The sequence below is a fragment of the Pollicipes pollicipes genome, unplaced genomic scaffold (genome assembly GCF_011947565.3).
Source record: "Pollicipes pollicipes isolate AB1234 unplaced genomic scaffold, Ppol_2.1 Scaffold_4295;HRSCAF=5057_pilon_pilon_pilon, whole genome shotgun sequence".
In the NCBI taxonomy this organism is placed as follows: domain Eukaryota; kingdom Metazoa; phylum Arthropoda; class Thecostraca; order Pollicipedomorpha; family Pollicipedidae; genus Pollicipes; species Pollicipes pollicipes.
The window spans coordinates 26,335,309-26,347,185 of NW_023596461.1; the positions used below are offsets into that span (position 1 = coordinate 26,335,309).

General features: G+C 53.2%; 1 protein-coding gene across 1 annotated transcript in view; it reads right to left on the bottom strand.

Annotated features, from left to right (window-relative positions):
* The window catches only part of LOC119096311 (chitin synthase chs-2), a gene marked incomplete at its 3' end in the record, with an annotated part of 43,320 nt that extends 38,422 nt beyond the window's left edge, over positions 1-4,898 (bottom strand). The window contains 1 exon segment of the mRNA XM_037219149.1: positions 4,651-4,898. Coding sequence (XP_037075044.1) covers positions 4,651-4,875 — 225 coding nt within the window.
* Between the last annotated feature and the right edge of the window lie 6,979 nt (positions 4,899-11,877).

The window sequence follows — 11,877 nt, forward strand, 5'->3', positions numbered from 1 at the left end:
CAGGAGCAGTGGAAAGTCACAGTAATGAAAACCATTCACAGGCGAGAAATGGCTGTCGGCAACGAGACCGAAATTCATTTGTGTTTCTGTATTAAGACAATTGTTTAGGAGCTCTTTCGGTGGTTTCTACAGAGTCCGGAGAATCAAACCGACAATTTACCCTCTAAGTTGCCGCCGCTGGGCTCGTGCCCACTGAGTCGCTACCGCTGCGCTCGAGCTCACCGAGTCGCCGCCGCTGGGCTCGTGCCCACTGAGTCGCCGCCGCTGGGCTCGTTAGTCACAGACTGCTGTCCGAGCAAAGCTGCGCTCAGCCCCTGCTGCACTTACCAATTCCCCGCTCGTCATACATTCAACAGATAGGGTATCAAAACAATGCACCTGCTCTCGCTGCCTTTCAGAACAGGTTCCTCACTCCGCCCAGCTCTCGCTTTCAGTGAATAAAATATGTCACGCGGCCAGCGGGCGAGATTAACCGACAGCATTGAGGGCGCCGCCGCCCGCCAGGCGGCAACAAAGCCGGCCAATCGGCGGCCGAGGTAACGAGCGGGGCGCCGTCATCAGCCGTCATCACACGCCCACGGATCACCCGGCGAGGTGTGACCGTTCACACGTGTGAATGGGCCGAGACCGCGTCGGGTCACGCTGCATTGTCGGAGAAAACTCGGCGGCCGCCGTCGGGGACCGGCTGCTGCTGACGGCCGCGATGACGGACGCGGATGGCGGACAGGCGCCGACTGTGATCACGGGTCCGTGCCGGCATTGATGGCGGGCTGGTGATGACAGTGGACTGGCGGACTGGTCGCAGCGGCGATGGTGGATAGGTGGTGACAGTAATGATGGGCAGGTGGCGACAGTGCCAAATGCACGATGACCGTGATGGCTGCCCGAAGACAGTCATGAATGCACGACAACGGTGATGTCTGCACGACAACAGTGATGACACATGAAGAGATTGATAACACATGACGGCAGGGAAGATTCCACGCTGAAAGTGGTAAACGACTGACGGCAGTGATGATAAAACAGTGACGGCAGTGCTGGAGGACGACAGGTGACGGCAGTGATAACTGCATGACGACAGTGATGACTAACTAGCGGCAGTGGTGACGAACTAACGACAGTGAAGATCGACTGACAAGGACGGAGCCGGCATCGGGCCAAGCTCGGCGGAATGCGCGGCGTGCGCCCAATCCCAGGGACAGAGCGCCCAGGCCCGGGCGGGACTTTCTCGGAGGAGCGCACGTGCACCTCTCTCGACAGGCGCGCCCAGCTGCAGCGGAGCAGAGATCGCAGATTGACAAGTAATCCGGTGAAAATCTCACCGGGCGGGACGAGCGCGCGCCGCCGCCACGGGGGTGTCAGTGCTCGTCACAGCTCGGAACGCACGAGATGGTCTCCTGGTTTTCCCTTTCATAGTTCTCGTTCCGGTTTCGATTTTACTCGGAAATTTGTATGGAAGTGTCGTTTACGTTCGATCAAATGTGAATGAGAGGAGGATCTGTGCAGAGTGCAGAACCGGAACCCAAAGCTGTCAGAGCGATGTCTGTCGGTATCTGGAGCTTCAGTGGCTGTTAAAGGTGGCACGTAAAATCACCTTTAACGTAAGAATCTATCACAAACCTCGGGTATAGGTAAGAAGAATGTTCGGACGGTCGCAACTGTCTCCCGTATGTGGGATGTTCATGGGCAAACACCGAGATACATCCACCATATCAGAAAAAGCCTAAGAATATCTTCGATCCATTAAATATATTGATCCCGAGCTACTCGACTTGGGTCTGATGTGGCCAATGAGACGCAATGTGGAGCATAACACAGTAATTACAACTTGAACCTTTTCAGGCTGAGGAAGGCTCGGCCCGTTTTGGCTTCATTATAAAATAGAAACGAGAAAAACCCGAGTCACGGAGCTGGTTGTGGAGCTAGTAGAAGAATGCATTTCAAATCGTTGCCAAATCTTGCGTAGTACAAGAGATGGCGCTGACTGAGATACCTCACAACGTTAACTGGTCTACATGAAATACATCAACAGTAACAGCAAATCTTTTAAAAGTAACACAAACGGCAAACCGACTCCGCGCTTCCCTGCTTCGGCATCCATTTCCGCCGAAGCACAGGGACTCCAAGCCATAGCAAACAGACTTCTGTTGTCCTCGGACGTCGGCCGTAGGCGACTGAAGACATTTAGCGCCAGACCCGGGGAACGGCTCCACTGTTCGTCAATGAACGTCATTTCGAGTACGAGAAAGCAGTTTCTGCGCCTGGAAGTTAAGTTACAGTGATCACTGAATCCCCGTGATATCATTGTCGGCGAAGGAATTCGGCAACGAGATGCGTGATTGAAGGCGGCTGGACGGAACACTGAACAGTGATATGGTTCCGAAAACTAAGTTCATGCGCGGCTATGAATGCCAGCCAACCACACCGCATAAATCTTTCCAGTTAGTTCTTTTTTAAAAAGTTTGAACGTTTTCTGGAACATACGTTTCTCTCGAATGCGTCAGAGTTGAAAAGGTTTGCGAAGAGAGAGAAAGAAAGAAAGAGAAAGAGAGATAGGGGGGAGGGATTGGGGATGAACTGGTGAGATATACGCTTGTCCTTGCATATCAGAAAGTCTACATATATATATATATATATATATATATATATATATATATATATATATAGATAGATAGATAGATAGATAGGTTAGGTATATATATCTAGATAGGTTAGGTATATATAGATAGGTGAGGTTAGCTTAGGTATATATATATATATACATATATATATATATATATATATATATATATATATATATATATATGTATATATATATACACATATATATGTAAACGTACCATTTTTTACAAATGTAAATTTCCTAATACTACATATATCATTAACCGGTTTGAGACCAGAAAGATTAAAACCGATATATCTGAAGAACATCCAGCTCCTGACTTCGTTTTGTATCTGCTGTTTTCACCAAGGTTCCAGTTTTTCAGAAGCGATGTCAGCAAACAATCTGCTGTACACGAGTGAAACAGGACCCCCACATTCAGATGACTGAAATCTATTGGAGCATCAGAAGTGACACTTGCTAGAGAAAACCAATGCAATGGCTGGCTGAACATACTAATGGCTCGGCAGCCAAAGATAAAATTCACTCGATGCCGGCGAAAAGTTACTACCACATGGGAAACTAACCACTTGAAATATCGTGACGGTGATAGGTGAGGGTAATTGAAATATCCTTGGGCGACATTCGAGTAAAAAAGAAAGCACATTTACACCGAACGGTTTTTGACCTATATCAAAATATTTTATAACAGTGCAAAATTTTAAGGGTCCTAGACGTTATGCTCTAATGCTTCCTTTCCGATAGGTATCAGGTGTAATATTAGGTGTGCCATTTATGTGGACTATGCAGACCACAGATGGGCAGTCAGTTCACAGTCAGGAGATCACTGCCATCCAATTTCGAACAATGGTTTTAATAATTTTGAGTTTGGAGAGTATATTTGTGAATAAAGGCATGTATGTGTTCGAGGTCCCTGATGCCCTGTGCCCATGCCATTAGCATAGCTAGCTTCCTAACATTTTTATTTTCAATTTGATTGACTGCGTGACATGGCGGCCACGGTGCCGAAATGTCAAACGGCGAATCACCGAGGCATGCTGCAGGAATGTCACGTCTGAAACGCTGTAAGATGGTGTGGCCTACTGCCGGCCCCTCTGTCCATGACCCACATCATGAATGACTTGTGAGCCGACCTGCTGCTGAGTCAGGCTTATCATGGGTAGTCTATACCTCACCTACCTAATGTAAATAGCATTGCGTCTTCGTGCGAGCTGACAAATACGGGCTGACACCACAGCTTCGACGTCCAATTCATGTGAGCTAAATTCTCAGATATGTGCACACAGCACGCCTCCAGCCTTCATGCAGCTGAAACTCGGCTCCTCGCGAACAGGCTATCACACCGACCAAGTCACTGGATGTGGTCGTTGTTCCGTGAAATTTGGCATTGACATGCTGCTTTCAACCATGGATGGCTTAGTATCACTATGCGCGGTGTAACGACCCCGTGGCATTGATGAAACGTTTGTTGGACACAACTCAGCCATTTCCTTAATAACCTCTGGGGAGTTCGGATATCCTGTTAACGGTTTGAAAGCTTTCCACGTGACGACCTGGTAAACCTTCCAACTAATCACCTTAGCTGTGTTGGAGAGACGCAGCCGGGGTTTTCTTAAAGGGGGAGGAGGCCGAGCTCAGTGAGAAATAATCACACTAGTTATTTACTTGCTGTCAGTAGCCACCTTCGTGCTAAAAACGCAGGGCCAATGATTTGAGGCAGGCCCCCGAGCCCCTTCTGCTGCACCTATGTTGCGCTGCCTTGATTTATTTTATAGCAGGGGCTTGCAGTTGAAATCAAGCACCACCTCGTTGCCTAAACACGAACCACCACCACAACGTGCATGACAAGTTTGCACAAACTACAGCTTTCTCATCGACTGACTGGGGCAATCCATAGGGGAAATGCAGCGTCCATGTGGCAAGACCACGTATTTACCGGCTGTGACGTGACTCATCCAGCACGCCTCCCGGAAGCCGAAAACGTCCATCAATACAAAGAGACGTGCCAACTGCATGTAAAAACTTACCAGCCACTGCAGCGGGTTCTTCTTCCTGACCGGCTTCTTCTTTCCGAGTATTTTGGTGCTGATCCGCCGCACCACTGGCCGACGGTATTTGGGCCGCTTCGTCGAGACGCGCCGCAAGCGTCGCCGCTTCCGTTTCGAGTCATCGCGCGAGTTCTTTCCGCCGCTGGCCTGGTCCGACGACGAGGTCGCCACCAGCGACGACTGCACCGAGCTGTCGCGCCCCATTGCGCCGCGCTGCCGCACAGCCAAGCCGAGCCGGGTCAGGTCGGTCGGTCAGACCGGCCGCGCCGCCCAGCCCCGTCACGAGCACCGGCCGCCGCCACCAATGCCGCCCACAGAATCGTGTCCGCCGGCTGCGGCGCGGTCGGCGCCGATCCGGTCCACTGCGGGGGTCGACTGCGCCCGGCGGGGCGCCGCTGCCACCCCGCTCCGCCGACCTCACAATGCTGGCTGCCGCTTGCCCAACGGCCGGCCGCGATCGCACCGCGGCTCCTCAGACGCGTCGAGTGGGCGGTTCGCTCCCGTCGAGTGGGCGTCCGCGCCCGTCGAGTGGCGTCCCGTCGCCGCTCCGAGCCGCTGGCTGGCCGCCGGTCTCGGCCGCGTCTGCTGGCCGCCGTCACTGTGCCGCCGCCGCCGCCGCCCCCTCTCGCCAGCGCACTGACGGCGCCCGGCCGGCCGCTCCGTCGGCGAGTGCCGCTGGCACGCGTCCGGACCACCCCAAGGCTGCGACCGCCCGCGCCGCAGCACGCCCTTCGACCGCTCGGCTGCCGGCGGCGCGACCCCGCCGGTGGGTCAGCAGGGCTTGGCTACGCTCCGATGACGGGCCAGCTCCGAGGCGTCGCTGATATGCGGTCGCACGGGCGGCGGATGCGGCGGACCGCGGCGGACCGCGGCGGACCGCGCTGACCCGGCTCGCTGCGAGCGGCCCGCCGAGAGAGCTGTCCAGAGCTCCAAACGCTGCAGAGCTGCAGCAACGACGCCGGGAAAGTGGGCGCGCCCAGACCGTTCGGCCCGGACGCCGCCCGCGACAATGGTGGATGGGCGCCAGCGGTAGGCGCAGGGCCTCTCATGAGATCGAATACCGGTGGACCGTAGCTCTTCTCCTTGGCTCGTCTTGTTGTGCCAACGGAGCGAGGTCGTTCGCATGTGACACCGTTTAAATGTGCGCCAGTAACACGACACTGTACAGCCTTTTACAGAAGAGAAGATGACAAACAAACGTACACCACCACCGCATGCACCAGCGCCTCAAACGTCATTGATATGAGCGTACAGTGAAGCCCTCGAGTTTCACTCATGGTGATCGGCCAAAGGATGCAGTGAACGCAGGCCTCTGGTGATGTCTCATGGTTGGATCGCTGACATCAAAGACCATCGCGTGGGCCCATTTGGTCCGAAGTGTAAAGCCTTTACGCTGTTTTACAGTCAAGCTGGAGACCGACCACGCACGGCAATTGCCTGTTCATGACAGAGTATCTTACGAGGACCGGACAGACATCCCTACACGGGAACAAGATCATTGTTACCCGATGGACTGTGACGGTGACACAAAACATGAATGAAAGTAGCGCTCATCACGGACAGCATCAATGCCATTGTCATAAGATGAAAGAATGATGTCCGCACTCAGCACACGCACACAAATCAGAACACCTTTCGTCATGATCAGCAGTACAATGTTCACTTTTTGCTACCTGGTGCTGACAATGACTTTGATCAGCTGACCGGAGCAGGTTCACATGTGTTGATTTAGGTGAAACGAAGCGATGCTTTCCACGGTCTGGCGACGAAGAGATCAGCTTTCATTTACAACTGCTGTAGAGAACATTTTGCACTGCCTTTGAAAGCAACATGACCAGTGAAACAGCTGCTTATCAGTCCCACGTCTATAAAACAAAACGCGGTAGCAATTAGCGGCTGCGAAAAAAAAATGGTCCCTTGGTCACAAAACGAGCATCTGCAGTTTAATACCGTAAAATGACATTACAATTATAGTATTAGTATAATATTAACTTAGCACCATGCACTGCAATTAGCATAACTAACTCATTGAAATGTGGTGCACACAAATCTCCAGTGGCAGCGGTGGTAAAATGGCCTGATAAGCATTCTGGTCGAAAACAACACGGAATGTTAAATGAGGACACGCGTTTTGTACCAGGCGTGGGCCAGCTCACCACAGGGGCAAACTCACACTTGCTCTGTTCGTGTAGTTAATGTGATGCGTACGCAATGCTTCCATTGTTCTAGTACAGGACTTCTTTAAAGCCTAAATGCAGAGGATGATTTGTGCAAAGCAGCTGCGTTAAATTACATTTATACTTTTGTTTCGATCAATGCTTGCCCGCCGGACTGTCCGGTAAGATAGACCAGGTACTTATCTGCAAACGTTTACACGGGTGAACGGCTCCTAACAAGGAGAGCAGAATAATTGTGCAGACAGAGGCATCCTTTGCTAGCTTCCTTAGCACCGGTGCTGATGTGTGCAAGAGCCCACGATCGTGCCGCGTCACGCTGCGTCGAAATTCCGGGTCGTCGCGCATTAGTGCCCAAAATTTTGATTACAAAGCCGGAAATAATAACCAACAGCCAGCCTTTCATGGTACAGCGGGTGTGATAATACCAGGCTGGCTTACGGCTGCAGGCGCTCGGAACAGCAGACTATTACCAGACTCCCAAAGGCAACGGAAAGGGGGATAATCAGCCCCCCCCCCCCAGCCACTTGAGCTCCTGCTGTTGCGGTACGGTTTGACCGACGGCTGACCACGAACAAACTTCTTAGCCATTAGGAGGTATTGAGCCCCCCCCCCCCAGCCACTTGAGCCCCTGCTGTTGCGGTACGGTTTGACCGACGGCTGACCATGAACAAACATCTTAGCCATTAGGAGGTATTGAGCCCTTAGGAGTGTTTAAGATACACTCATTCCCCCTCCGTAGAGATATTCAAATAATCGAGACATTGACCGTCACTAAAAACATAAAACCCCGTGCTTTCCAAAAGCTGGTATTCCCCTAGTGCGAATTGCATGCAGTTCTATCCCTGGATTTTACCCTCGAGCCGAGCAATTCAATGTGTTTCCATAAAAAAGCTCAAATAGCAGCCCTCATCAAGTTGACATAGGAATCCCAGGTTGTAACGTGTTCAGCTATCGCATATTGATCAGCACATATTATCCCCTGTACCAGTTTCTGAGCATTAGCAAAATCCACAGACAGCATACCGAGCTCACGACTCACCGAGAAAATCCGCCCGGCGATGCATTAGCAAATACTGGCCACGCATCTGGCTTGCGCCACGTCGAATGTCCCAGTTCACCGCCAACGGCCGATTTCTGCTCGGCTGAGCCGAAGATTTCGTTGCATTCCCACGAGCAATAACCGTAGGCACGCGATCAGCCGGGCGATATACGCCTGCGCCCTCGGCCTTGGCCCACAGCATTCTACCTTGTTCAATACTTTTCACCGACACTCCGCCCCCGGCCGCGAGCGCCGGTCGGGCCCGGTGCCGGAACACAGCGTGCGTGAATAATTCATGGCGCGCCTGCCCCCATCTCTCGCGGTAGCGCCCATTGAGCTCGGCGATCACCCGCCAGAAATCGGCTCGGCCGGCTCGGTAAACACCATGCGAGCGCGTGTCGAGCCGCGCCCCGCCGGTGACCCGCACTTAACGCCCCCCCCCCCCCCCCCCCGGGTGCAGCGGCGACCTCGGCCGGTCGGCTCGGAGGCGCCGCGTCGCACCCGTCCGCGGCCGCTCGACACACACCAGCAGCGGCCAGCCGCGCGCCCGTGCCAGCGCGGTGTTCGAGATCAGCGGGCAGTGCTCGCGGAGTGATGTGGCGTGCTCTGACGCTGGTGATCCGATGCTAGCGCGCCGGATGGCATTAATTTCGGTGGGAGGAGTGTCACTATGTTGGGCCGGGGAAGAGTGGACAGGAAGCAGTTGTGCCGTTCCGTGTCTGGTGCTATTGGATGAGTCATCCACAGTCATGCGCATGTGTGGGATTGTAGGAACTGTGGCAGGGTAAATGAGACCACTCAGGATAAAAGTGGCAACGCGCAGCGAGCCGTGCGATTCGGCCCGACCAAAGCACAGCAGCAGCTCAGAAGTGCACCGCCGCCTGCTCAGGCCCAAAGGTCAGGCGTTCGCTCTATCAACGGAACGGCGGCACGACGGCTGCCGGGTGAGCGCCGGCAGCGGCTGCCAGGCGCGGGAGCATGGCAATGTGTCATGCCCACAGACCACAGAGCATGGCCGTGATAACGATCTGTCAATGCCTGTTGGTGCCACGCTCGTCAATTCCCACACCAAACAATAAGGCAAAGCACGCTATTCGAGCGAATGTCTGTCTTACGTAAGCTGTTAGGTGCATTTGGAAGGAACGCTATGCATATAAATAAGGCGGTGCTAAAGGCCTTATTCCTCGTAGAATATCCAAGAGAATAGAGAGATGGATATATCGATATTTCGGCTACATGCCTTTATCAAAGCGAATATCAATGGTGGGGTGGGACGGCTGCTATTCGCTTTGATGGAGGTGTGTAGCCGAAATATAAATACATCCATCTCTCCATTCCCCTGAACTCTCTACGAGGAATAAGGATATTAGGACTGTTGCATTAAAATGCGCGTCTTATTCGGGAAACGGGGACAGCGAATTAGTCCAGAGCTGTAACGACAAGGTGATTTTAAACAACGTCGAACCAAATTATGACAGGCATGTCATTCTGGCAGTGGCCACCAATGTCAATAAGTTGTTCACAAGTAAAACAATGGCAAAGCAAGAAGGTACTCGTTTGCCGAACGATTACGTCCATGAGTTAGCATGCCTGTAGAGCATGCGCTACCATTATTTTATGTGTAACCACACCCACTCCGTCCGAGTACACCCGAATAAATCGAACACCGGAAATCGTAAATTCTCTCGGAAGCAAAGGCCTGTAACTTGCTTTGCCTTTCGAGGACCCTTTAGCTGGATTTTCGGTGCCTCTTTGCTATAAATCACAGCAGCGCATATTCAGTCAGCATGGGCATACAAAAACGTGAACCAGTAGCCACTGGCTTCCATTTTTGCCCCTGGGCCTGATGCAAATGCAACGCTTGCCGTTTTGTTGCTAGTTGCGTGACTGATTGTTGTTGTTATTGGAGTTTAGGGGCGCGCCGACTGCGGTGGTCATTTGGCGCCCAAGTGCATGACTGATGCACTTCGACTTATCCCATAGTACTATAATCAAAGCACGACGAAACTCATTCCAAAGTCATGGATCATCGTAAAAACACGCAACCATGACTGCAGAATACCGAGAATGATAAGCAGAGCCAATACTGGGGCATTCCGAAGCCGGGAATAGCCACGCCTGCGGCCCCTATCCCAGTCGAAATCCCATCAGCGGAGGAGGCCCGACCGTCCTGGCCTGCCTCTGGCCGCCGCCATGGGGCGCTCGAGCAGCGCAGCTGGCGCTCTTGCACGCTCCTTCTCGCGAGCGGTGACGCAAAGCTCCGCATGATGACGTCACATTGCCGACCTTGCCCAGCCTCAGCCCGCAGCGACGCCATCGGACCTGTGGTCGACCACATTGCGGTCGTTTGACGGTGACAAAACAGGAGACAAGTTCTCTTGTTTAGGGGATACGTTTGGCTGAAAACGGCAGGACTAGGAACTTGAGCTTAAAACCGCCAAAAATACAATATTTGACATACCGGAATACATAAAGCATACAAAATGCATTGGAGAGAAGATGCAAAGCCTAGAAAGTGTCAGCTGGCTCACACCTTTGTACCAGTACACATGGCGAGTAAGGGCAGCGGGGAAATAATGGGAGCTGTCAGGACGTGTCCACATCACGTAATGTTCATCCTTGCAGCTGTGTACTCCAGAAACTGTCGGTACAATAGCATAAGCCAAACAGCTATCTGCAGTTACATGCCTGGAATTGTTTAGGATGCGTCAAGTTCAGGGCAAAAATAAGCCTGAATGAAATATGTCCTGGGAGTGTCATGTTAACATTATAGTTGTAAAAATATGTGGATGGTGCGGGCCGATCGGGACGGACCTGACCCGTCTTAACTGGACGCGCACCACAGCTCGAGCCTTTGACAAACGTGTCAGACTCGGGAGTTAGAATTCATGGGCAATCAGATTCTAAATCATGTGGAACGCCTTGTTAATCGGTGGTCCGTGCAACATTCTGTGGGTCATCAACCTGACCACAGCTTACCGAAATCACCGCATGCATGGTTCAGAAAGCCACTGATGAATCCACCAAGAAATACGCTGTCAAAATATAATAGAGTCGTGGGTAAAAGCTAGTTTATTCGGACCATATCCTGACCACTTGATCTGGACGCGGTTTCAGCTCGCAACATCATAGATCCTTGGATAAAATACGTGCAACTACCGCGATATGCATCAAGCTCAGTTTCACAGACAAGTGAATTCGGTCAGGAACCCGGCTCGGAATACGCGCGTGCCACCACGAATCATAGTTATTGCAAATTTGCTTGGAACAGTACAACGGCGAGAACAAGTCATCTGACGCAGCCGACGATCGGGCCACCAGCGCGGTCTCGGAGGCGCCGCCGAACGGGAGACCTGCACGTGCGCACAGCAAACACATCACCGAACGGGCCGCGCCGGGTGCGAACGCAGCCGCGCGCCCTCGGTGAGGCAACCGACCGGGCGCGCCGTCGTAATAAAGCTGCCAGGCTGCGCCGGGCGCCAGCACCCCGCTCCCAGCAGGTCAGCGATAGGTCACGCTGATATCAGCCCCGACGAGCGGCGCCCTAATCTGCCCGCTGTTTTCTATTAGTAGGTGTTTGTTCCGGGGAGAAGGACCGAATGTCCGTGTTTACGGGCGGGCGCATGCGCGCGGGGCGCCGCGAGGATAATGACAGATGCGTGTCCGAGCCGGCTCGGTTCCGGGGAGCGACCCGGGTAATCGCAAACACTCACCAGGTCCGATGCCAATGGCACATGACATCCAGCCCGGCGCGCGCCGGTGCGTCGGCGGCGAGCGGCTGTCGTAATAGACGCGGACGCGCTCCGGGTCAAACCCGTCGGGCTCGAGCCGGTCAAGTTACACAGCACGACGCCCGAGCTGAATTTCCGGTGGCTCAAGGCTGAAAAGACGAGCGTGCGGTTTGGAACGCGGCCGCGGGGTGTCGGCAGAGCCAGGTTCGTGTTGAGTCGGGACGTCGCTGGCTCAAGGCCGCCAGACCACAGAGCTGAC